The 26,328-nt window shown below is 41.1% G+C and overlaps 1 protein-coding gene across 4 annotated transcripts in view; it reads left to right on the top strand.

The window, feature by feature from the left end:
* Nucleotides 1-17,961, top strand: part of REXO5 (RNA exonuclease 5) — a 43,912-nt gene extending 25,951 nt beyond the window's left edge. For 3 of the 4 annotated variants that reach the window (XM_042971711.1, XM_042971713.1, XM_015538373.2), the window contains 7 exons: nt 8,917-9,021; nt 9,506-9,643; nt 12,504-12,596; nt 13,226-13,442; nt 13,673-13,860; nt 14,839-14,957; nt 17,698-17,961. In XM_042971711.1, coding sequence (XP_042827645.1) covers nt 8,917-9,021; nt 9,506-9,643; nt 12,504-12,596; nt 13,226-13,442; nt 13,673-13,860; nt 14,839-14,957; nt 17,698-17,779 — 942 coding nt within the window. In that variant the 3' untranslated portion in view covers nt 17,780-17,961. The remainder of the gene's footprint in view (nt 1-8,916; nt 9,022-9,505; nt 9,644-12,503; nt 12,597-13,225; nt 13,443-13,672; nt 13,861-14,838; nt 14,958-17,697) is intronic. The other variant, XM_042971714.1, reaches the window with a different exon arrangement.
* Nucleotides 17,962-26,328: the final 8,367 nt, after the last annotated feature.

Here is a 26,328-nt window from a genome sequence, read left to right as displayed (position 1 = left end):
GGAAACTTTGTTTTCATGTGGCGTCTTATTGCTGTCTAACGTTCTTCCATCATGAAGGACTCCCTTTAGCCTTTCCTGCAGATCAGGGCTAGTTGTAATGAATTCTGTCAGCTTTTTTTTTTTTTTTTTCCCTCCATTTTTGAAGCAGAGTCCTGCTGGCTGCAGTATTCTTGATTTTTTTTTCTTTAGCACTTTGTTTTTTGTTTTTTTTTTTTTTTTTTTTTTATGTTTTTACTTTTATTATTATTTTTTTTATTTTTTATTTTTTTAATATATGAAATTTACTGTCAAATTGGTTTCCGTACAACACCCAGTGCTCATCCCAAAAGGTGCCCTCCTCAATACCCATCACCCACCCTGCCCTCACTCCCACCCTGCCCTCCCTCCCACCCCCCATCAACCCTCAGTTTGTTCTCAGTTTTTAACAGTCTCTTATGCTTTGGCTCTCTCCCACTCTAACCTCTTTTTTTTTTTTTTTTCCTTCCCCTCCCCCATGGGTTTCTGTTATGTTTCTCAGGATCCACATAAGAGTGAAACCATATGGTATCTTTCTCTGTATGGCTTATTTCACTTAGCATCACACTCTCCAGTTCCATCCATGTTGCTACAAAAGGCCATATTTCATTTTTTCTCATTGCCACGTAGTATTCCATTGTGTATATAAACCACAATTTCTTTATCCATTCATCAGTTGATGGACATTTAGGCTCTTTCCATAATTTGGCTATTGTTGAGAGTGCCGCTATAAACATTGGGGTACAGGTGCCCCTATGCATCAATACTCCTGTATCCCTTGGATAAATTCCTAGCAGTGCTATTGTTGGGTCATAGGGTAGGTCTATTTTTAATTTTCTGAGGAACCTCCACACTGTTTTCCAGAGCGGCTGCACCAATTTGCATTCCCACCAACAGTGCAAGAGGGTTCCCGTTTCTCCACATCCTCTCCAGCATCTATAGTCTCCTGATTTCTTCATTTTGGCCACTCTGACTGGCGTGAGGTGGTATCTGAGTGTGGTTTTGATTTGTATTTCCCTGATAAGGAGCGACGTTGAACATCTTTTCATGTGCCTGTTGGCCATCTGGATGTCTTCTTTAGAGAAGTGTCTATTCATGTTTTCTGCCCATTTCTTCACTGGGTTATTTGTTTTTCGGGTGTGGAGTTTGATGAGCTCTTTATAGATTTTGGATACTAGCCCTTTGTCCGATGTGTCATTTGCAAATATCTTTTCCCATTCCGTTGGTTGCCTTTTAGTTTTGTTGGTTGTTTCCTTTGCTGTGCAGAAGCTTTTTATCTTCATAAGGTCCCAGTAATTCACTTTTGCTTTTAATTCCCTTGCCTTTGGGGATGTGCCGAGTAAGAGATTGCTACGGCTGAGGTCAGAGAGGTCTTTTCCTGCTTTCTCCTCTAAGGTTTTGATGGTTTCCTGTCTCACATTCAGGTCCTTTATCCATTTTGAGTTTATTTTTGTGAATGGTGTGAGAAAGTGGTCTAGTTTCAGCCTTCTGCATGTTGCTGTCCAGTTCTCCCAGCACCATTTGTTAAAGAGACTGTCTTTTTTCCATTGGATGTTCTTTCCTGCTTTGTCAAAGATGAGTTGGCCATACGTTTGTGGGTCTAGTTCTGGGGTTTCTATTCTATTCCATTGGTCTATGTGTCTGTTTTTATGCCAATACCATGCTGTCTTGATGATGACAGCTTTGTAGTAGAGGCTAAAGTCTGGGATTGTGATGCCTCCTGCTTTGGTCTTCTTCTTCAAAATTACTTTGGCTATTCGGGGCCTTTTGTGGTTCCATATGAATTTTAGGATTGCTTGTTCTAGTTTCGAGAAGAATGCTGGTGCAATTTTGATTGGGATTGCATTGAATGTGTAGATAGCTTTGGGTAGTATTGACATTTTGACAATATTTATTCTTCCAATCCATGAGCAGGGAATGTCTTTCCATTTCTTTATATCTTCTTCAATTACCTGCATAAGCTTTCTATAGTTTTCAGCATACAGATCTTTTACATCTTTGGTTAGATTTATTCCTAGATATTTTATGCTTCTTGGTGCAATTGTGAATGGGATCAGTTTCTTCATTTGTCTTTCTGTTGCTTCATTGTTAGTGTATAAGAATGCAACTGATTTCTGCTCGTTGATTTTGTATCCTGCAACTTTGCTGAATTCACGTATCCGTTCTAGCAGACTTTTGGTGGAGTCTATCGGATTTTCCATGTATAATATCATGTCATCTGCAAAAAGCGAAAGCTTGACTTCATCTTTGCCAATTTTGATGCCTTTGATTTCCTTTTGTTGTCTGATTGTTGATGCTAGAACTTCCAGCACTATGTTAAACAACAGCGGTGAGAGTGGGCATCCCTGTCGTGTTCCTGATCTCAGGGAAAAAGCTCTCAGTTTTTCCCCGTTGAGGATGATGTTAGCTGTGGGCTTTTCATAAATGGCCTTTATGATCTTTAAGTATGTTCCTTCTATCCCGACTTTCTCAAGGGTTTTTATTAAGAAAGGGTGCTGGATTTTGTCAAAGGCCTTTTCTGCATCGATTGACAGGATCATATGGTTCTTCTCTTTTTTTTTGTTAATGTGATGTATCACGTTGATCGATTTGCGAATGTTGAACCAGCCCTGCCTCCCAGGAATGAATCCCACTTGATCATGGTGAATAATTCTTTTTATATGCTGTTGATTCGATTTGCTAGTATCTTATTAAGAATTTTTGCATCCATATTCATCAGGGATACTGGCCTGTAGTTCTCTTTTTTTACTGGGTCTCTGTCTGGTTTAGGAATCAAAGTAATACTGTCTTCATAGAATGAGTCTGGAAGTTTTCCTTCCCTTTCTATTTCTTGGAATAGCTTGAGAAGGATAGGTATTATCTCTGCTTTAAATGTCTGGTAGAACTCCCCTGGGAAGCCATCTGGTCCTGGACTCTTATTTGTTGGGAGATTTTTGATAACCGATTCAATTTCTTCGCTGGTTATGGGTCTGTTCAAGCTTTCTATTTCCTCCTGATTGAGTTTTGGAAGAGTGTGGGTGTTTAGAAATTTGTCCATTTCTTCCAGGTTGTCCAATTTGCTGGCATATAATTTTTCATAGTATTCCCTGATAATTGTTTGTATCTCTGAGGGATTGGTTGTAATCATTCCATTTTCATTCATGATTTTATCTATTTGGGTCATCTCCCTTTTCTTTTTGAGAAGCCTGGCTAGAGGTTTGTCAATTTTGTTTATTTTTTCAAAAAACCAACTCTTGGTTTCGTTGATCTGCTCTACAGTTTTTTTAGATTCTATATTGTTTATTTCTGCTCTGATCTTTATTATTTCTCTTCTTCTGCTGGGTTTAGGCTGCCTTTGCTGTTCTGCTTCTATTTCCTTTAGGTGTGCTGTTAGATTTTGTATTTGGGATTTTTCTTGTTTCTTGAGATAGGCCTGGATTGCAATGTATTTTCCTCTCAGGACTGCCTTCGCTGCATCCCAAAGCGTTTGGATTGTTGTATTTTCATTTTCGTTTGTTTCCATATATATTTTAATTTCTTCTCTAATTGCCTGGTTGACCCACTCATTCGTTAGTAGGGTGTTCTTTAACCTCCATGCTTTTGGAGGTTTTCCAGACTTTTTCCTGTGGTTGATTTCAAGCTTCATAGCATTGTGGTCTGAAAGTATGCATGGTATAATTTCAATTCTTGTAAACTTATGAAGGGCTGTTTTGTGACCCAGTATATGATCTATCTTGGAGAATGTTCCATGTGCACTCGAGAAGAAAGTATATTCTGTTGCTTTGGGATGCAGAGTTCTAAATATATCTGTCAAGTCCATCTGATCCAATGTATCATTCAGGGCCCTTGTTTCTTTATTGACTGTGTGTCTAGATGATCTATCCATTTCTGTAAGTGGGGTGTTAAAGTCCCCTGCAATGACCACATTCTTATCAATAAGGTTGCTTATGTTTATGAGTAATTGTTTTATATATCTGGGGGCTCGGGTATTTGGCGCATAGACATTTATAATAGTTAGCTCTTCCTGGTGGATAGACCCTGTGATTATTATATAATGCCCTTCTTCATCTCTTGTTACAGCCTTTAATTTAAAGTCTAGTTTGTCTGATATAAGTATGGCTACTCCAGCTTTCTTTTGGCTTCCAGGAGCATGATAAATAGTTCTCCATCCCCTCACTCTCAATCTAAAGGTGTCCTCAGATCTAAAATGAGTCTCTTGTAGATAGCAAATAGATGGGTCTTGTTTTTTTATCCATTCTGATACCCTATGTCTTTTAGTTGGCGCATTTAATCCATTTACATTCAGTGTTATTATAGAAAGATATGGGTTTAGAGTCATTGTGATGTCTGTATGTTTTATGCTTGTAGTGATGTCTCTGGTACTTTGTCTCACAGGATCCCCCTTAGGATCTCTTGTAGGGCTGGTTTCGTGGTGACAAATTCCTTCAGTTTTTGTTTGTTTGGGAAGACCTTTATCTCTCCTTCTATTCTAAATGACAGACTTGCTGGATAAAGGATTCTCGGCTGCATATTTTTTCTGTTTAGCACACTGTAGATATCGTGCCAAGCCTTTCTGGCCTGCCAAGTTTCAAAGGAGAGATCAGTCCCGAGTCTTATAGGTCTCCCTTTATATGTGAGAGCACGTTTATCCCTTGCTGCTTTCAGAATTTTCTCTTTATCCTTGTATTTTGCCAGTTTCACTATGATATGTCGTGCAGAAGATCGATTCAAGTTACGTCTGAAGGGAGTTCTCTGTGCCTCTTGGATTTCAATGCCTTTTTCCTTCCCCAGTTCAGGGAAGTTCTCAGCTATAATTTGTTCAAGTACCCCTTCAGCACCTTTCCCTCTCTCTTCCTCCTCTGGGATACCAATTATGCGTATATTATTTTTTTTTAGTGTATCACTTAGTTCTCTAATTTTCCCCTCATACTCCTGGATTTTTTTATCTCTCTTTCTTTCAGCTTCCTCTTTCTCCATAACTTTATCTTCTAGTTCACCTATTCTCTCCTCTGCCTCTTCAAGCCGAGCCATCATGGTCTCCATTTTGTTTTGCATTTCGTTTAAAGCGTTTTTCAACTCCTCGTGACTGTTCCTTAGTCCCTCGATCTTTGTGGCAAGAGATTCTCTGCTGTCCTGTATACTGTTTTCAAGCCCAGCGATTAATTTTATGACTATTATTCTAAATTCACTTTCTGTTGTATTATTTAAATCCTTTTTGATCAGTTCATTAGCTGTTGTTATTTCCTGGAGATTCTTCTGAGGGGAATTCTTCCGTTTGGTCATTTTGGAGAGTCCCTTGCGTGGTGAGGACCTGCAGTGCACTTCCCCTGTGCTGTGGTGTATAACTGGAGTTAGTGGGCGGGGCCGCAGTCCGACCCGATGTCTGCCCCCAGCCCACTGCTGGGGCCACAGTCAGACTGGTGTGTGCCTTCTCTTCCCCTCTCCTAGGGGCGGGATTCACTGTGGGGTGGCTTGTCCCGTCTGGGCTACTTGCACACTGCCAGGCTTGTGTTGCTGGGGATCTGGCGTATTAGCTGGGGTGGGTAGGCAAGGTGCACGGGGGGTGGAGGGGCAGGCTTAGCTCGCTTCTCCTTAGGTGATCGACTTCAGGAGGAGCCCTGTGGCAGCGGGAGGGAGTCAGATCCGCTGCCGGAGGTTTGGCTCCGCAGAAGCACAGAGTTGGGTGTTTGCGTGGAGCGAGCAAGTTCCCTGGCAGGAACTGGTTCCCTTTGGGATTTTGGCTGGGGGATGGGCGGAGGAGATGGCGCTGGCGCCTTTGTTCCCCGCCAAGCTGAGCTCTGCCGTCCGGGGGCTCAGCAGCTCTCCCTCCCTTTGTCCTCCAGCCTTCCCGCTTTCCGAGCAGAGCTGTTAACTTATGACCTCCCAGACGCTAAGTCGCGCTTGCTGTTGGAACACAGTCTGTCCGGCCCCTCCGCTTTTGCCAGCCAGACTCGGGGGCTCTGCTTGGCCGGCGAGCCGCCCCTCCGCCCCGGCTCCCTCCCGCCAGTCCGTGGAGCGCGCACCGCCTCGCCGCCCTTCCTACCCTCTTCCGTGGGCCTCTAGTCTGCGCTTGACTCCGGAGACTCCCTTCTGCTAATCCTCTGGCGGTTTTCTGGGTTCTTTAGGCAGGTGTAGGTGGAATCTAAGTGATCGGCAGGACGCGCTGTGAGCCCCGCGTCCTCCTACGCCGCCATCTTCCGGAACTTTATCTTCTTTAGCACTTTGAATATATCACACCACTCTGCTGGCCTGCAAGATTTCTGCTGAAAAATCCACTGATAAACTTAAGGAAGTTCCCTCCTATGCAAGGAGTTGCTTTTCTCTTGATGTTCTCAAGATTCTGTCTTTGATTTTTACTTTTGACAGTTTGATTGTAATATGTCTTTGTGTGGGTTTCTTTAGATTTATTAGATTTATCCTGGTTGGAGTTCTTTGAGCTTCTTGAATTTCAAGGTCCATTTCTTTTTTTCAGATTTGGGAAGTTTTCAGCCATTGTTACTTCAAATAAGCTCTCTGTCCCTTTCTCTCTTCTTCCAGGACTCCATTGTATGTACATTGGTCTTCTGGATATTGTCCCATCTTAGGATCTGTTTCTTTTTTTTTACTCTGACTTGATGATTTCAAATGATCTGTCTTTACATTTGTTAATTCATTCTTCTGCCTAATCAAGACTGATGTTGTACTCCTTTAGTGAATTTTTCAATTCACTTACTGTGTTTTCCAGCTCCAGAATTTCATTCACTTTTTATGGCTGCTCTTTTTTTTTTTTTTTTTTTAACGTTTATTTATTTTTGAGACAGAGAAAGACAGAGCATGAACGGGGGAGGGGCAGAAAGAGAGGGAGACACAGAATCGGAAGCAGGCTCCAGGCTCTGAGCCATCGGCCCAGAGCCTGACGCGGGGCTCGAACTCACGGAGTGTGAGATCGTGACCTGAGCCGAAGTCGGACGCTTAACCGACTGAGCCACCCAGGCGCCCCTATGGCTGCTGTTTGTTGATATTCTCATACTGTTCATGCATCATTTTGCTCATTTCCATTAGTTGTCTGTGTTGTTCTCTTTTAATTCATTCTGTGTTTCTTTAGGTTTAGTTTCTAGAATTTTATTTTGTTCATTTGGGCCATTTCCCCCTATTTTTTGTATGCCTTGTGGTCTTCTTTGTTGAGATCTAACCATTTGGAAAAGAACCAACTATCTCTGCCATCATATGGCTTGGCATAATGGAGCAGATGACTTTCGGTAAATAGCCTAGTACAGGTTCCAGGACCTCTGAAACCAATTTGAGGATGTGTCTTCTCGGAGCTTACGTGGGTACTTTTAGTTATCTCAGATTCCCTAAGGAGCTTGTCTGTTTCTTCTCAATTCTCATAACCTCTTACCCCCTTTGGCATCTGCCTATGAAACTGTGGCTCTAATGTGCTATGGTGATTGCATTTGCTTTCACTGGCTTCCAAACAAGGCTGCCAGTCCTAGTCCTGTTAGTTCTCTACGTCAGGTGAGACAGAAACTAGTCCCTCAGCGACCCTAGACTAGCCATAAAATTGGATGCAGAGTGCACTCTTATTTCCATCCAGTGGGAGGATCTCCAGTGGATCCTTCCTAGGATGGGGAGGAACATAGGTAGGCACATAAAACTGCATATTTTCCTTTCCCTTTTGCTGAAACCCCTGGGGTTTTTTGTTGGTCTTGGTGCTGTTGCTTCTCAACTGGTTTCTAGAGTTCTTGCAAAGGTATTCTGGTCTCTTTGTTATTGTTAACTTGGTGTCTTTGTGGAAGAATGAGGGCCTGAAGCTTCCTACTTTATGACCTTACTGACATCACTCCTTTTCAGGAATTTCTAAACAATGCTGCCAGTACCATCAGTGCTTTGAGTCAAGTGAGACAGAAACTAGTCCCTGAGGCAGCCTCAAGACAAGCCAGAATGTTGAATCTCCCAGTGTGGGGAGGTTTCCTCTGAGTTGTACTGTGCTAGGTTGGATGGGGGGAGGGGTATGAATGAGCATGCAAAACACCACAAATTTTCTTACTCCTTTCCATAGAATCCTTTCTTGATTTTATGTTGGTCTAAATGCTGTGGCTTCTCGACTGGTTTCTCACAGAATACACAAAAGTATTCTGGCCTATATTGCTAACTTGGTGTTTGTGGGAGAGTAAGGGCCTGAAGCTTCCTTGTATTGCACTTTGCTGATGCCACACTCTCTCTCTTTTTTTTTTTTTTTTTTTTTTTAAGTGCTTATTTTGAGGATGATACTGTGCTGGAAAGAATAAGGAGTTTATAATACTCTTGGGAGAGGGTGGCATTAGTCTTATTATCTTTCTGCCAGGATCCTTAATTTCCTCCCTTATTTCCTTCTTTCCCTTCACTGCAGTGTCTCTAAGGAGGTATTACCTCTTCTCTATAGATCTTATCTTCCCCAAAAGCATTTCTCTGAGGCTGCCAAGCTTCTTCCCTTTAGTCAAGTGTTGTGAAATATCAAATTCGTGACATGTGTTCATTATTTTGGCTTTCAGTTGTGCTTTTTCTTTTTGGGGGTGATTTTGTTTGTACTTCATCTAAGTCTTCCATGCCTCTTGACTTCTTTCCAGTCTTTTAAGCCTCCTCTCCTTGCTGTCTTTACTCACAGGCTTTAACAGTATGAAATGGTGGGAGCTCTGTTGGAATTTAACTTATTTCTTAGAGATAATTTGGTTATAGTAGTCTCTTTTTCTTAGTAATCCTAAAGGCATGAATCCTGTGTGATGTTAATCATTCTCTTTACTGTTTTCTAGAAAGTTGTATGGTGTCACCATTTTCTTCTAGACCTTAAAGTCAGCCCCATATTGCTTTTTAATATGGGTAAAAAAGGCAACCTTGTTCATATTGTGGCTCACTTCTAGAAGCCACTAGGTTCCTGCCTCATCCAGGCTTTGCTGTTCTCTGCAGGTTCTTGAGCAGGCCAGAGTGGAAATCCCTCTGTTTCCCTTCAGCATCGTCCAGTTCTCTTTTGAACCTTTTTCATACAAACTCACTGAGGAGATGAACAAGAGGGTAAGTAAATGAGTTGTGCTAGATGATTTACTTAATGAGTTATAATCTCTCTGCATAAAGGAAAATAATGCATACTTTATTATGTTTGCTCTATATTTCTCCATTTTCTTTGTATTAATATTTTAGAAAACACATTTTTATAAAAATGGGAGTCAGACTATGTATACTATCATGCAACTTTACTTTTTCATTTAAGTGTATCATGTACATCTTTTCATGTCAGTACACAATCTTTGTTTTTAACGGCTGTATAGTATTCCATTTGTATACCTGTTATTTTCATCATTTGTGCTTTATAAATTTTTGCTATTCCAAATAGTGTGGTCATGAAATCCTTGTATACAAATCTTTGTGCATTTCGCAAGTGTTTGTGTTGAGAAATTTCTTGAATCAGCGTTATCCCATGTTTTGACTCACGATTTTTTTAGATTTGATTTAATTCTCTTACCACATTCACCTCCTTGCTGTATTGTTTTTCTTATAGATGAGGAGCAAGTGGACAGAGATGTCAACTGTTTATGCTGGGCCATTTAGCAAAAATTGCAACCTCAGGGCTGTGAAGAGGCTTTTTAAGAGCTTTGGCCCAGTCCGGTCAATGTCTCTTGTTCTTGAAACCCATCAGGTAATGAAACAGGAAAACTTAGATTTTCACCTTTGGATTAGTGTTGGAAATTCAGATGTCTACTGGGGCCATTCAGGTAACAAATGTTACTGATGTGAGCTTGATTGTCACCAACTGGAGTATGAGTCATGCTCTGTCTGATGAAGCAGTTCTTGACCCACAAGGATGTGTACCTAGTATTGCCAACCCTCTGATTTTTTTGTTTTGTTTTGAGAATCAAGAAATCTACCATCTTCCATGGGGCACCTGGGTGGCTCAGTCAGTTAAGCATGACTTCAGCGCAGGTCACGATCTTGTGGTCCGTGAGTTCAAGCCCCACATCGGGGTCTGTGCTGACAGCTCAGAGCCTGGAGCCTGCTTCAGATTCTGTGTCTCCCTCTGTCTCTACCCCTCTCCCACTCACGTTCTGTGTCTTTCAAAAATAAAACATTAAAAAAATTTTTTTTAATAAAAAAAAATCTATCTTACAAAGTGATCTAAGTACAGAATCCTAGATATTTAAAATGTGCTTTTTCCTAATCTTTTATTAATGTCTTTCCTATACCTAAAAATATAAATAGAAATATCCCCCAGAAAGATGAACCTAAGGGATAAAAAGGATATGTCAAGGGACTGTAATTTCTTGCTAGAAGTCTTGATTTTTGTTTCTTTTTGGTAAAATCTACGTAAAATTTGCCTTTTTAGTTGTTTTGAAATGTACAGTTCTGTGTTACTAAGTACAGTAGTACCTCCTTATCCACAGTCCAGAAGTACTTGATCTTCTTCCTGACATATGTATCGTCAGAATATCAGTAGTAACCTAACACTACCTCACAATGCCTGTGGAAGTTATTCACCTCACTTCATCTTAACCAGTAGGCATTTTATTGTCTCACATCATAAGAAGGATAAATACAGTAGAGTATTTTGAGGCAGAGACCACATTCACATAACATTATTACAGTATATTGTTATATTTTATTATTATTGTTTTAATGTTTTACTGTGCTTTTGTAAGTTAAACTGTATCACAGATATTTATGTGTAGAAAAAGACATAGTATATACAGGGATTCAGTACTATTTCTGGTTTTACGCATCTACTGGGGGTTTTGGAATGCATCTAGAACTTCATCATCACTCTGAACTGAAACTCTGTGCCCATTAAACAAGAATTCCAGGGGCGCCTTGGTGGCTCAGTCGGTTAAGCGGCCGACTTCGGCTCAGGTCATGATCTCACGGTCCGTGAGTTCAAGCCCCGCGTCGGGCTCTGTGCTGACAGCTCGGAGCCTGGAGCCTGTTTCATATTGTGTGTCTCCCTCTCTCTGACCCTCCCCCGTTCATGCTCTGTCTCTCTCTGTCTCAAAAATAAATAAACGTTAAAAAAAAAAATTAAAAAAAAAAAAAACAAAAACAAGAATTCCAGTCCTTCTCCCCCAGACATGGTAACCACTATTGTGCTGTTTTTATGAATTTGACTAGTCTGTTATACATCACATAAGTGTACTCATACAGTACTTGTCCTTTTGTTTCTGGCTTATTTCACTTAGCATGATGTCTTCAAGGTTCATCCATGTAGCATGTTTCAGAATCTCATTCCTTCCAAAGCTAAATAATATTCCATTGTATGGATGTACTACATTTTGTTAATCCATTCATCTGTTGATGGACATCTGGATGGTTTCCTTTTTTTTGCTACTCTGAATAATGTTTCTGTGAACATGGATGTACAAATATCTATTTAAATCTGTTTTTAATTCTTGTGGGTATATACCCAAAATTGACAATTCTATGTATAATTTTTTGAGGAACTGCCATGCTGGTTTCCCCGGTGGCTCCACCGTTTTACATTCCGAGTGCCAAGGGTTCCAGTTTCTCCATATTCCAGCTGACACTTATTTTTTCTGTCTCCCTTTTGCATTTCTATCTCTCTTTTATATGTCTTCTTTGGAGAAATATCTATTATCTATTCAAGTCCTTTTGCCCATTTTTAATTGGGTTGATATTTTATTATTGAGTTTTATCAGTTTATGTATTTTAGATATGCTTTTTTTTTTTTTGAGAGAGAGAACAATTGCAAGCAGGGTGGGCAAAGGGACAGAGAGAATCTTAAGCAAGCTCCATGCTCAGTACAGAGGATGCAGGGATCGATCCCATGACCCTGGAATCATGATCTGAGCCCAAATCAAGAGTTGGATGCCAAACTGAGGGAGCTACCCGGGCGCCCCTAGATATGAAGTCTACACTAGATACGTGATTTGCAAATATTTTCTCCCATTCTTAGGGTTGCTTTCTGACATTGTTGATAGTGTCCTTTGATGTACTTCTTAATTCTGATAAAGTCCAATTGTTTTATTTTCTTTTGCCAAATTAGTATCATGAAGCTTTTCTCTGGGAGCACTTTAATCTCCATGATGATGCTATACCTCAATCATTAAGCAGAAAAGCAGTCAATTTGAAGATGCAGCCTATCCAGTGGAAGCACTTAACCTCCCCAAGCTTATATGAAAGGTGCCTGTGTGAAATTAAGCTAACAAGACAAAATTAGTCTCTGTGACTTGCAATGAAGACTTTAGTGGTTCATAATACATAATATGAAAAGCAAGTTGGGTACTAAAGATTTATTAGTGCTTTGCTGATACCACCCAGGAAGAGAAGGCTTCAATTTTAAATGACTAATAAAGGTTACTTATTGTCTGAGAAATCACTTAACGAACCTTGGTGATTTTACCTAAAGGTGATCTGCGATCACTGTCTAGCCCAGCACAGCAAAGAGAACATTTATTCTGATGGCTCTGGCCAGTAGTTTAGGGCCCTTTCCCAGTTCCTTCTTTAATAGTTTGAGCCTAGAAAGCAAAGATAAAATCTTGTTTTTTCTGCAGCCACATCTGTGTATTCAGTATGAAGTTCTGGAAGCTGCCCAGCTGGCCATAGAATCCTTGGATGGCATTCTGGTAGAAAGTACCTGCATCAAGGTAGGGGTCAGAGAAAGCAAAAAGCAGCACCCTTCAATCAGCCCTGACCTAGCATGACCTGTATTTACAGTACCCTAGTGTATAACACCACCTTGAGAAATGCCCTCAAGAGGCCCAACAAACACAAGATTTTGTGTTACGGAAAGCCTTCAGCCAAGCCCAGCATTCTTCTAGCAGTGACCGTAAAACATGACAGCTTTTGTTCTTGTCATAATCAGCCTGGCTACATTGGGATCTTCCTTGTACTCTTTATCACTACTTAGACCTCAAAAGGTTTATTCTGGATGTTTTTCCATAGCTGCCCTTTCCTTTAACATTTAAAGAGATCAAATGGTGTCTTTAAGTTTCTTATGCAAATCATTTCATTGGGGTAGAAATCAGGGAATTCATTTCCATTGCAGGGTGTTTGGGGGAGGAGGAAAGGGAGGAGAGTAGATTTACACAAAAATATTTTCATTTATGTATTATTTATCTAATACAGAAGTCTCTACCATAGTCCTCTGCAGCATTTATCATTAACCTCTTTATATAGATAAGGAAACTGCAGAATTAAGTTACTTGCTAGTATATAATAGGCCTCGAAGTTGAAGTAGTGACTTGCTACCACTAATACCATCTTCCTTGGTTAGGTGCAGAGGCCTGTGACAGAGCTCACTCTTGACTCTAGCACTCTTGTGAAGGAGCTAGAACAAGATTCTGAGAACCGAGGTACTATATACCTGTCTGGAGTGAACCAAACCTTTAAAGAACACCTACTGCAGCAGTCCAACATTTTCCTTGGCCTGGAAGCTGTGATCTTGCCTAAAGATCTTAAAAGTGGAAAGCAAAAAAAATACTGTTTCCTGAGTAAGTCTAAACTACGCAATGTAATCTTGGGGTAATGAGATTAGGGATGGTGATAATGTGAGGTCAGAAAAGGTAAATGTTCACCAAATAAGCCCTCCTAGGGGACTGGACCAGGTCAGCAGCTGATTCTGCCCTCTCCTGGCCCTGGCAAGCTCTAACCTGGATGGGTACCATGGGGACCAGGCTTTATAAAGGCCCTTAATGACAGAAGGGGGTATTCTTGCTTTCAGAATTCAAAACTTTTGGCAGTGCCCAGAGGGCTCTCAACATTCTCAAAGGCAAGGACTGGAAGCTGAAAGGCAGGCATGCCTTAACCCCCAGGCATCTCCATGCTTGGCTCAGGGGCATACCTCTTGAATCAAGAAGGACCCCAGGGGTTCGTGTCATACCTCCCCCTTCAGAGCAGCAGGCCTTACAGGTGAGTGAGTGAGTGAGTGAATCCTGGGGTCAGAGGGGAAGGTAGCGGTCTTGGTTCACTGTCTCTAGGCATTGATTGGCTTTCTGAGGTTTACGGAAGTTAGGAGTCCAGCTCAAGTGACACTTAAAGCCTTTGAGCTTTTTTTTTTTTTTCCTTCCCTGGCACTAGTTTTATTTCATTCTCCAGCTTCTTCCAGACCTAAACACATTTTTCTTCAAAATGTCTTACACTTTTGCCTCCTTCATACCTGCTAAAATCAGGCTTTTAATCCTCCAGATGGCTCTCCAAGGGACTTTGAGGGCCTGCTAACATAGGAGGAGGTTAAAGAGCTGGGCACGTCTTTAGTAATTCAAGGCTTTTCTCAAAGTGTAGTTACATATACAAGATGATTTTTAGTGGTCATAGATGGACTTTTTATCCCCCCACTTATATATTAAGATCTTGTTTTTCTAACACTAAAGTATATACGGCAATTACACTGAACCTGTGACTTCTAGATAAATTATTTCAATGAGGTGAGGGAACAAACTGACTCACTGTTAAAGAAAAATATTAGACGGATACACAAGCAGAAGGGTGAAGATAGAAGGTGAATGGCTGAAGTTTGGGGAACTCTATCCTAGTCTAATCTCCCACACTTAAGAAATAGAGGCCAGAGCTGGTGAGTGACTTTCCCAGGTCACAAAGATACTCCATGACAGGAGCCAGACTCCTTAGTCTGGGCCTCTCGTTAGTGATGTGGTTCCCCAAAGTCAGGGCCCTGGAAGACCCACACAGAATACTCCTACTAAACTGACCTGTGGACTAGGGATGCAGGGATGGACAAAGAACCCTTAAGTATGGGCTTTAGCTTCAGATAGAGGATTTCCGTAGAGCCTTTCCTGGGACCCCACAGTTCAAACCCTGAAAAGTTGCAGCCTCTCCACAGGTGAGCATAGGGTACTCTGGCTGAGTGTTAATACATGACTTTTATTGTAGGTTCTGAAGGTGGACCACCCAAAGATAGCAGCCTGGCGCTGGGGCCGGAAGATAGGAAAGCTCTACCACAGCCTGAGCCCAGGCACTCTCTGCCTCATCCTATTGCCAGGAACCAAGAGGTAAGGACTGAAGGGTTGTCCCTTCATGATTCTGGCTCCTGGACTTCAGCCGTTGGCCTTTTGTTGATGTTCTCTTTATCCATTTTACATGTATATGTCCTACAATTACTGTTTTTAGTCCCACAAGGAGATAGCTCATCCCAGTTTAAAGCCAGAGGTCTTAGGGCCTGCAGCCTCTATAGGACAGGAGGCATCTACCTAACCCCACTTGAGTAAAAAGTCAAAAAATTCTAGGGAAAGGCCTAGACCAGATAGGATCTTTCTCACATTTCAGGTGTTCTTGCCTTCTCTACCATCTCCCTCTTTGCCAAAGAGAGCCTGTTTTGCTGATTCTAAGCCTGAGGAATAATGGACCAGAACTCTGGGTCCAGTCCCAGCTCTCCTGATAGGTGGTCAAGCCACTCATGTATCTCCTGACAGGTGGTCAAGCCACTTTCCCACTGTGGGTCTAAATTTCCCTTTGGTAAAATGAGAGATTTAGAGTAGATCAGTGTTTTTCAAACCTTCCAACTATAAAACCTTTTCATTAAAAGAAAAATTGCTGTTAAATCCTAATGCATAAAGATAGGCAGTTCTAGAATGAGTGAGTGGGTAGATGGATGAGCATATATATTGGGGGAGGGGGCAAGGGGGGCTGTAGCTCTTTTGAGCAGTTTGCAAATCACTAGATTGTATTTACTTCTGAAAAATTTCCTTAAAATTTTGACATTCTAGGATTCTTTTCCAGCCCCAAGGTCCCAGATGGCAGAACATGAATGCCTCAGGCATTAAAACATGGGATCAGAAATTAATTTCCTGTCATAAAATTCTTGTAACATGCATCTCAGGGCCACTAGTGAGATGGGCTACCTTTTGGGCAGCTTGAGAGAATTGCTTGAGAGGAACAGAAGCTGCCATTAAGTCTTTACATTTAAAAAAAAAAAAAAATCTTAGACTGATATACTTTAAACAGGTTTTTGTGGAGGTTAACAGCACAAGGTGACCGTAAGTTGCCAAAAAATCTTTTTGGTTAAGAGCAGAGACTCTGAAGAACAGACTGACTTGCCCTGAGATAGTTTGTCAGAGCCAGTATGTGGAGGTGGGGGTAGAGTAAGGGTCTTCTGTTCTAGGTAGAATGCTTAGATTCTCCATTGTGTATGTAAACTAAGCTAAGAATAGGCCAAAGCTTTCTCCTTCCAGAAGTGGCCAGGATATTATTCTACAGTGGATGAGAGCTTGAGGAAGGGATCATTGCGGTCAGGGAGCAAAAAGGCTTAGGTTCTAAGGCAAAAGGTCCTAAGACACATCTAACAAGTCAGGAAAAAACTCTGGAAATAGCAAAAAGCCTACAGTAAGGAAACCTGATGTTACTTCTTTCTTTTAAAAGTTACATGTTAAGGGAGTGCCTGGCTGGCTTAGTCCATTCCGTACAGCATGTGACTCTTGATCTAGGATCAGGAGTTCAACCCCCACACGTGGAGCCTAACTAAAATAAAAAAAAAAAAATTTAAAGTTACATCTTGATTTCTATAGCCATGTTGAGCATGCATTTCCTTAAACTATAAGCTTGCTGTGTGACTAAGTTCTCTGGGCCTTGTTTTGGCAACTGTCTCCATGATCCCAATGCCCTGGGAAAGGGTTAAATAAGCACAGGAAGAAGGAGTAGCAGAGAATATAGGCTTCCTCATGCATGGAGCCTGACTCAACTCTTAATCCTTGTATTTCCAGTAGATGCTAAAATGAAGATTTTAAATATTGCAATATTTGCCATAATTCATCAAACCCTTAATGTCAGACACTGTGCTAAATGCTTAGCACCGTGCTAAATGTGTTTTCAGTTGAGGTTGTTGAGTGCTCATTTAACAAGTGGAGAAAATGGTTCAGGTTAAGCAATTTGCTGAAGGCCGCACAACTAGCTAATAAGTACAGTTTACGACTTGAACCCTGATGGTCTGACTCCAGAGCCACTCTCCAGCACTCAAAGCTCCAGTCTTCCATGCCCAAAAGGCTAGTGCTTGTTAGCTTAAGTTCAGACATCAGGTAGTGACAGATTCTGTGTTTGTTTTTGCTCATTTCCACCTGATTTGCCTTGGATAGCTCCTCAGCCCTCCAATCCAATTCTTTGAATATTCACTACAAGGTGGCAGGGAACTAAAATGTTGACTCCTAAATTCTAAACTGTACCAAGTGTTTTACAATATGCATTATTTTGTCACTCAACTTGTTGAGCGAGTTTTAGGTCTATGAGCCTGGTTCTTTCTGAAAAGTGGACATAACAATTGTACCTGCATCAGTACCTACGTTAGGTACAGCGGCTCTTTTGAGGATTAAATGAGAATGCGTATAAAGTGCTTAAAATAATGCTTGGTACATGGTGAGTGATCTGTATGATATATGAGGAAATGATGTATTTTATCAATCATTGTCTAAAGTCCTCACAAAAGCATTGTGAGATCCTAATTTAAGTATTTAATGGTTTTATAGTTGAAGACAATAGCCTCAGTTTGAGGTTATTCACCTTTGGTTGAGATGTGCCTCACATCTGTTAAATGGCAGAGCTGAATTGATTCTAGGCCTCTGGGACTGGTCAGTATTCTTTCTGTTGAATCATTTTCAGTAGGCAGCTTTCCATAAACTGTCTCCCTGCTTGTCCTCTGCCCCATACATATATCCAAAATAACTTACCACCTCTTACCTATGAGTCTGTAACCATTTTTTCAACCCTGTGGATTATAAACCTATCTTCACTCATTTGTTGCAGCACTCATGGATCATTCTCTGGCCTAGGACTGATGGGAATAAAAGATGAAGAGGAAAGCACCACCCCAAAAATATGTTCGTGAGTCTGACCATCATTTTCCATGTGCCATTTATCATCCTTTGTGGACAGTGGCAGAGAATGTGGTCAGGCTGCAGCCTCTCTGTCCAGCAGACAAGCTTTTGTGGAAATGGTGTACTACCTAAGAAGTTTAGTCCTAACGTTTATATGGCATGTACAAATTTTCAATAAATGCCTACAATTCAAGCATTCCTGATCTTAAGATGGGGTGAGGGAAGGAAACCAGTTTGTACTTTACTTTGTGTCAGTGGAAATTGTAGTACATGCTCATCGTAGGTAGCACTCCTATTAAATGGTAATATATAGGTAAGGAAACCAGGAAAAGGGACTTCAGTATGGAGAAAATTCAGCCCTTAATGCAGGTTGTCAAAGTTATACTATCTATGAAGCAAATTTCTCTAAGGCACACTTTTCTCATTGACAGCTGTTAAAAAACTGAAGGGAAAAGAGACTGAACTGAAAATCTGGCAGACCCTCCCCCCGCAACACAGGAGAGGAAGACTAATTAAGCTTTTTACCAACACTGGAAACACCCTTCCAATTCCATTTTTAGGAATGCTTCCTTCCCTTCAGTGAGACTGCAGTGTCACCCTTCACCAATAGGTGGCCCCATCACACCAGATCTTCCCCTTAGAACTGGAAGCTTCGATTTCAGTAAAAGCTACTGCTCTTTTTTATCACCTCCTAAAATATTAACATTCTGTGTTGGAAAGGACATGGGTACAGGCACACACAACTCCAAAACAGAGATACTTAGCTGCCCTCTAGAAAAGATGAACTAATCCAGTATACAGTATGTATCACACCAAAACCCTTATAAATTGTTTCATAGATGGGGACCCAGCAATTCCACTTCTGTAGGAATATCCTATCATAATAGGATAGTTTTACATAAACACCTACGGAGCAGATATCACAGAGTGAGCACAGTGGAATTCTTGGTAGCTATTAAGTGGAAGTGGACCTCTGGATACAGAGTGACTCTGAATCCTAGCTTTCCTACATATTGTATGAACTTGAATAACATTTCTGTGTTTGGGACAGTAATGGTACATACCTACCTTATGGGATTTTTGTGAAGATGTGATTATGTATTCCCAATATATGTTGTAGGAAATATAGAGGGTTACTGAATAGTGTGTGTAGTTTGTAGAAAAAGGTACACCAAGACATGCCTAAGTTTGGAACAAAACCTGGAAGACTGTATGCCAAATGTGAACAGTGTTTTTCTCTTACTAGTGAGATTGGAAGATTAGGTTTTACCAATTGCTTTTCTGTTTGGTTTTAAATCACCATATATTTTACAACAACAATATTTAAATTACCTCTCAAGGTTGGGCATATAAGGCAGTGTTTAATCCTTTAACTTCTGTTAAGAGCTGGCCCTCTGTAAAAGTTGGGAACCAGGAGCCAGAACTTAAGAGCTTTGATTTAGGATGGAGACACAACACTTAAAGCTCCCTTGTAAAGAGGAAAACTCTCCAGGTGTACTGTGAGGCCCTGAGACCATCTTGAAGTTGACAATGCTTCTGGATTCTTTCTCCACCTCCAGCTGAGCTCCAAAGCTATAGGAGCTTAACTGCTGTTTACTTTTTGAGACTCCAGTCCTGAGACAAATTAAGTGTCTGCCTTTGGATATGGACAGACCTCTGCTTCTGGGCAAGCCACTTAATCTCATCTGAGTAGAGTTCCACAGCTTATAAAATGAGGCCATATCTTTTTAAGGATTATTGTGAAAATTCAAAGATCCAGCTTGTGGAAAATGACAGAATAGTGGGCTATATATGACTTTCCCTCTCTGAGCCTCAGTTACCTCACCTTTAAATGGGGACATTAGTACCTAACATAATAAGGTTGTTATGAGGATTAAATTAGGGAAAACCCACATTAAGTCTTCAATAAATGACATGTTACTGAGAAACATTTTCCAAGTGTGGGATCACAGAACAGATTAGGCTCCATGTGCCAAGAGCACTGCCTTTGCTCCTAGGAAAAGCCAAGATCATTTCCTTCTCCTGGATGGGAGGTTTCCCAGTGGGCCCCCAACTCCAGAACTCGGCAGAGTTGGGCCTAGACCATAAGGTCTCTGAGGCCTCAAGTCTGCACACTCTGTTCTTTCAGCTGATGCTCCCACCTTTTGGAAGCCAAAGCTGCCAACTTGGCCTCTTGCAAAACACACATTCCATTCATAAGTGCATTTGTGCATTTTTCCTCCCACACCCTTCTAGGCAGCCAATGCAGAGCTGCCAAGGCAGCTGCTGGAGAAGCAGCTTCTCGTTTGTGGGGGAAAAAAGCAACTCCCAAGAGTTTTTACAGAACTCTTGGTTTAGGCTTTGAACATATTACTCCCAAATTTCTAACCTCCTCACCCATAGTAGAATTATTCAGGACACTTAGCCATGTGCAATTTCCTTTTGTCCCCTTTTTGTAAAAAACCTCTTCCCTATTATAAAGAGGACCAATTAATGGCAACTTGGAAAATCCAGAAAAGTTAGTCACATCTGTTCCTACCACTTAGAGTCAACAAATGCCCCTATTTTAGTCTATCATACTTTTTCCATTATTTAAAAGCAGAGATTTTAACAGCTGCATAATATTCCAACATGTTGATATGTGCCATAATTTCTAAAACTGCCCCCTATTGTTGACACTGAAGTTGTTCCCAACTGATGCTACCAATTATATCCTTGCACAACATCTTTGACAGATAATATTTCTTGAGGAAACATTCCTAGAAGTGAAATTATTGGGTTAAAGAGTATGGACACTTAAGGTTTTTTTTTTTTTTTTTAAATTCCATATAAGCTTTTACCTTGTGTTTACTAACATGGATTTGTTTCAAATCTTGCCAGTTTGATAGGTTAAAATAAAAATTAAAAAAAAAACTTTTCAGTACAGCTTTAATTTCTATTTATTTGAATATCCTGTAGATTCACATCTATTTTTTTCAGAAGCTTTTTGGCCAGTTGTTTTTCTTTAAGGTCTCCCTATAGATTAAGTACAGTGTCCCATTGGTTTATTATTGTAAAAATGTTTCTACTTTTTTAAGATAGTTTTAGAAGTCTTTTATGATTTGTTCTATTTGCTCTTGTATTTAGAAAGTCTTCTTGATTCAGAGATTAATAGCCACTGACAAGTGTGTGTGTATATATATATTTTTAAATAATTTAATTTTTACACTTTTATTCTTCCTGTAATTTATTTTGGCATGTGACAACTTTTCCCCAAATATTTATATTTTTACCCATTTATCTATCTCTACTTACCCAATCACGGAGGATGTGTCCTTTACTATGTAAGGCCATGTATGCAAGAGCCTGTGTCACTGTTTTCTTCTGTCTTTTCTTACAAAAGGTGCCTTACCATTTTGTAGCTCTATATTTTAACATACTAGCAATTTCAGCAGCACCACCCCAGATAAACACAGGGCCATGGAGAGTCCCCATCAGCATGGATTATACAACACTACAGTCAGATGCTTTGTTGTTGACCGCACTGCTGCCATATTTCACTAGGACTTTTTCAGCACCCCTAAGGCAAGAGAATCAAGGTTGGAACATTACATAGGAAGAATATAAAGCCCAGATAAGAGCCTTATGGCTTTCAAAAGACAGGGCCTCCTGAGAAGTCATAGCAAAGGAAAGGAAATGGGAGAAGTTGGGCTGGCTCCCTTACCTTTCCTTTCCAGGCAGACTAATAACCCTTTTGAGCCTAGATCAAAACCCAGAGCTAAGAGAGGACTTCTAGAGGCAACCCAACCATGTGCTTTCGGCAACTGGATTTGAGAAGAGAGAGAAGAGGCCAGTGCTAGGGTGATTCTTCTGTATGTCTCTGGACCCTTAGCACTACCTTCTGTTGTATCTCTCTTGCTACGAACTGTCCATTCTATATGCAGAGTTAAGCTCATCTCTGGTGTGAAGTTGCTTGCCCCTCATCAAAAAATAAATTGGATTTTAGCCCTATATTATCTATACAGCTGTATAGCACCATAACAACACTTTGAATAGCTCCAGGCTCTATATAAGCACCCAAATCAGTATCTTTCACTGTGTAATTCTCCAGACCTCTGTTTGTTAAGGCCCTGGCTGGGCTCAATACCTCAGAAAGGCCAAAGCACAGCAGACACAAGCCCCCAAGAGCCAATTGGGGAATAAGTACATGTTTTGGAGATGCACTTTAAGCGAGGGGAAAAAAGTCACCACTCCTCCCCTAGGTTTCCTTCCAGCCTCCATCTGATGCTAACCTTGGTAATAAGGGTAAGAGAAGAAAAAAAATTCCAGTTCTTTGAGGAACCCTATAACCCTGTCCCTAGCTAGAGGATGTAGCCATGACTCCCAAATCCTTTCCAACTGAAAGGAAAAACAAAAGCACATCTAGTCCCACCACTGTACTTACTTATTTTTAGGAGATACCAACATGAGGCTGGAAATCTTTAGGAAGGTCATTAGGGCCTCCATCAAAGAAGTGAGTAAGATGGCTGGCCAATAGCTTTCCTGAATACAAACAATAACAAGACAGAAAATACAATGAAAGGAAGCTAAGGGTCATAACTGGTCTACCATAATCAGACTTCTAGGATGTACGAGCCAAAGAGAGCCATCAGGGATCATGTTAGTCTAAGCACTCCCATCCCCCCCACCCCCCAATTTGGCACAGAGGGACGTTAAGCCCCCAGGAGGGGTAGTGACTTGTGAAAGGTCATGTGTGATCATGCCAACCCCCCCCATCTCCTCTTCTCTGGATTCCTTGCCATTACTCACCTGACATCCTTTTGGAAACCTTAAACTTACGTGATTTAGGTGCTTTTTATAAAGACTCTTTTAAATCCTAACACTCTGATGGAAATAGTCTCTTGAGTTTACAGATGAGTATAAGGAAACTCAGAATTTCACTAACTTGCCAAAGGTCACACAGCAGTGGCACTTGACAGTTTCAGCTGGTCTCCTTTGCCTTAATCACTGCCAACCTGATGTAGGAGCCATCCATTAACACAGTGCTCACATTCACTTTTTGTTCCTCATAGGAATCCAAATCAGTTGTTCTGGTAAGACTATTTAAGTAGTGGCCCTCTGAGGACTCATTTGCCTTTTGCCTACAAGTATTATGACCCAAAGGCCTTTAAGTTTGTGAGTGGGAAGTCAACATCCATGTTTGAAGTCTGAGGATCCTGTACCATCTGGATTATTTTCCAAAGCATAGAAACTGCTATCCAATATCACGTTGGAAGAGGCTCCCGGTGGATAAATCTTGCCCCAGAATTAAGTCACTGATTTTGTTTTGTTTTGTTTTTTTCTCTCTCACAATTGTCAACAGTCAAGTAAACAAATTTATTAAATCCAACAGCAGGTAACCTTTCAAATAAAAAAACAAAAACATCAAAAGAAAAATGTAGACAAAGACCAAAACGTGTGTAACAAGTTAAAAATATTCAAGGGGCCATTTGGAGAGTGCAACAGTGCAGAGAATACAAACAAAAGTATTGACCTTTGTCAACAAGTTTGTACAACCTCAAGAAACAGACAGACTGGTCACAAACCAAGAGGAATCCACAAAGGTGGAGGGTCACATGAGTAGTGGACTCATCACCTCAGTGGGTTAAGGCAGGGTATCTGTAGGACCAATTCATCCAAGCCCCATTTGCCTATTGCTTCAAATTCCCCCTTTGAAACCTAGAATTCTATTCATTAGTGCAACAGGTAAGAGGAGTTTATTACAGTTTCGGGGCTGGGGACCAGAGTCAGAGGGAAGATACTTCCCCCAGAATAAATGGCAGGGGCGGTGGGTGGGGGGGAGGTGTGCTTCTGTTGAATGGCTTCCTTTGGCATTATCCAAGATTATATTGAAAGAAGGGAAGGTGCATGGTGGAAAAAGGTATCTATGAAAGCAGGCTTAGTTTCCAAGAGGAATAGGGAGGATGTGATGCCGTAGTACCTGACGGTTACTCAAAGCTATATAAATCATCTTGGCGTCTGCAACCAGTGCTCAAGTCTGTCTTTCAGTAAGAAAAAACATCTGCAGATCCTCACTAAAACACGGCCCCCAGTCCAGATTAAACTGGATATATGCTATAATTACAGCTTATAGGAATAAATTCTGAAAGGGGTGAGTGGGAACCACCCTATAAGATTGAAAAAACAGATTATGGAGTAAGTTGAGGATCAATGTGAATGTCCTCAAGTGAGTCTCCTCATACTGTATACTAACTTTTAATAGTCCTTTCTAAACAAGATACTGCTAGAGTCCACCACTGAAGACCTTTGTCAGTTGCCAAGATGTTCAAGTCATCACTAATCAAACATTAGAGACACAAGAAAAAGGCGAAAGCAGGCAGCTAAAACAAAACAAACCTAGCAGCATCTTCTCTCCAGCCCTTATAATTGCATAATTGGGTCTACTTCTGGGCTTCACTACACTCAAGACTTCACTTTAAATGTGGCAAACCAAAGTCTTAAATACAGATATTTTGGTTCTTCAACTTTTAGACCCAAGTCCTTATCCCAGTAATTTCCCACTATTTAATGCAATTTGGCATAGTGTATAGTATTTGAGGCCATCACACGAACTATGGAGTCCCACATCCTACAGGCTCCAGCAATGAGGGCTGAATTTGGCATCAGCCTCTGGGAAATCAAGACTGTTTCAAAGACTGATTAAATACTTTGTGGCTTAATCCCTTCTTCCTTTCTAAGAAGGCTAGTTTGTGCCTTCCTTAGGAAAGTTTTAATGTCAAAAACACTGCCCTGTACGTTTTCAGTTGGATTTCTTTGGGCCTGTGGGCTTGGTTGAAATTGGGATCTTTACCCAGCTCTAATACTTCTTATTGGAAGGGTAGACATGGTGTCTGGGACCTCTCTCACATCTCACAGATGTGAGCACATCTGGCACAGATGAGGAAACACTGTTGAGGCAACCAGCTGAAGCACAGCAAAGTCATTACAATAGGTGGGGTTAATGATACATTCAAATATGGCAGGGATGGGGGAAGAGCATTTCAATGAAGCAACACTTCATCTCATACAGCTTTCTAATCACTAACCACAAACTCAGCCATTTGCTGAAAACCAAGAATTTCCCAATACGTATTCAATGTATTGTAGTTACCCTCAGATATTTGCCTATTTTCAAAATTGCATCCATATCCTGCCCCTCTTCACACCACCCTGGTGTTACATTGTTAAAGTGAAGAGTGCACTGGCTTACCTGAGGGGCACGCATTTGGCCTCTTCCAATTACTGCTCACCCATTAAACAGAAAACCTGTTTCTAGGTTAAAAGGACCAGAGACCTTTCACTTCCCAGAAATGACTACAAATCCTACATACACACCCATCTTCAATCCCTCTGCAAAACTGCTTTTCCTGTAGTCAAGTATTGGCGCAGAGCTACTGTGGAAGCTTGGAATTCCTTGCATCATGAAGTCAAACCTGGAAGGACCCTTTAAGTCCTTCCCTAACGGCTCCCTTTTCTGGTTTCTCATTTGCATTTCTGTAACAAATACATCATTAAAAATATAACCAAAAATAATTTCTTTACTGGCCCTTTTCTGGGGGGTGGGGAGGCTGAATACTTAATTTACAAAATCCACCCAGTCTAGTACACCTCATGCATGGAATGCTACCTTGTAGGCTGGGAAAGGAATCCAGTTTCTCCAGAGTCCTCAGGATCCTCAGTGCCTCCCTCTTTTGTGCACTTCTCTCCATATACCCTTGTCATCTAAGAAGAGAGCCTTACCGGACTAGGAGAGGCAGCCTGCCTTTCTCCCTTTTCAACCTTGACCCAGTCCAGAATCAGGAAAAACTAGAGGTCGCAGACTGGCTGGATGAAAAGGCATTTCCCCCTTTAAGACCTCAGTCTGGGCACCCTGACTACAGTTGAGCCCACAAAACCCAATGGGCCCCTAGAAACTCTCTTTATTCAAGGAACTTGTGTCTTAGGCTAGAACAAAAGCCAGACATCTGGCCTGAGACCCTCTTCAGCTTTCCAGCAGTACTGCTAACTTGCTGTGGCTGATTTGAAAGTTTCCCTTCTAGTCCTCTAGAAGAAGCAACTGTAAGGTTTAGGGGCTTTAAAAAAAAAAAAAAAAATCAACCCCCCAAGTACATTTCCTAGGTCATTGTCAATCTTAGAAAACATCAACCGCAGAAACTCTTTAAATAATCCTCTTTGGAAAGATGGGAGCCTGGAGCCATAGGCTACTAATAAAGGAACTCAAAATAAGCAAATTCTGCCCAGGCTGAGAAACATACCTGGGAGGCAGATGGGAGTAGTTAGGGAAGAAAACTCCAAATGTTTAATAGACAAACTCTCATTACCTCAAGAGTATAAATATTTTAAAAGTTTTTATTCAAAAGATTCCCTTTTCAATCTATTCCAAAGTGTTGGAAGCTGAACTATACAAGTTCCTGCCACCCACCCTTCCAGTACAGTTTTTTGAGGCTGTTTTTTTAAAAGGAAAAATAACAAGAGGACCCTCTACTGAAACTGGGTAGGACCAGAGTCAGCTCCCGTGTGGCAGTATGGCCAAAGCAGACCTTATGGAGCAAGCACGTGGAGG

Source organism: Panthera tigris, chromosome E3 (assembly GCF_018350195.1).
Source record: "Panthera tigris isolate Pti1 chromosome E3, P.tigris_Pti1_mat1.1, whole genome shotgun sequence".
In the NCBI taxonomy this organism is placed as follows: domain Eukaryota; kingdom Metazoa; phylum Chordata; class Mammalia; order Carnivora; family Felidae; genus Panthera; species Panthera tigris.
Note: the sequence above shows the minus strand (reverse complement) of the source record. Positions and strands in the feature narration are given on the sequence as shown.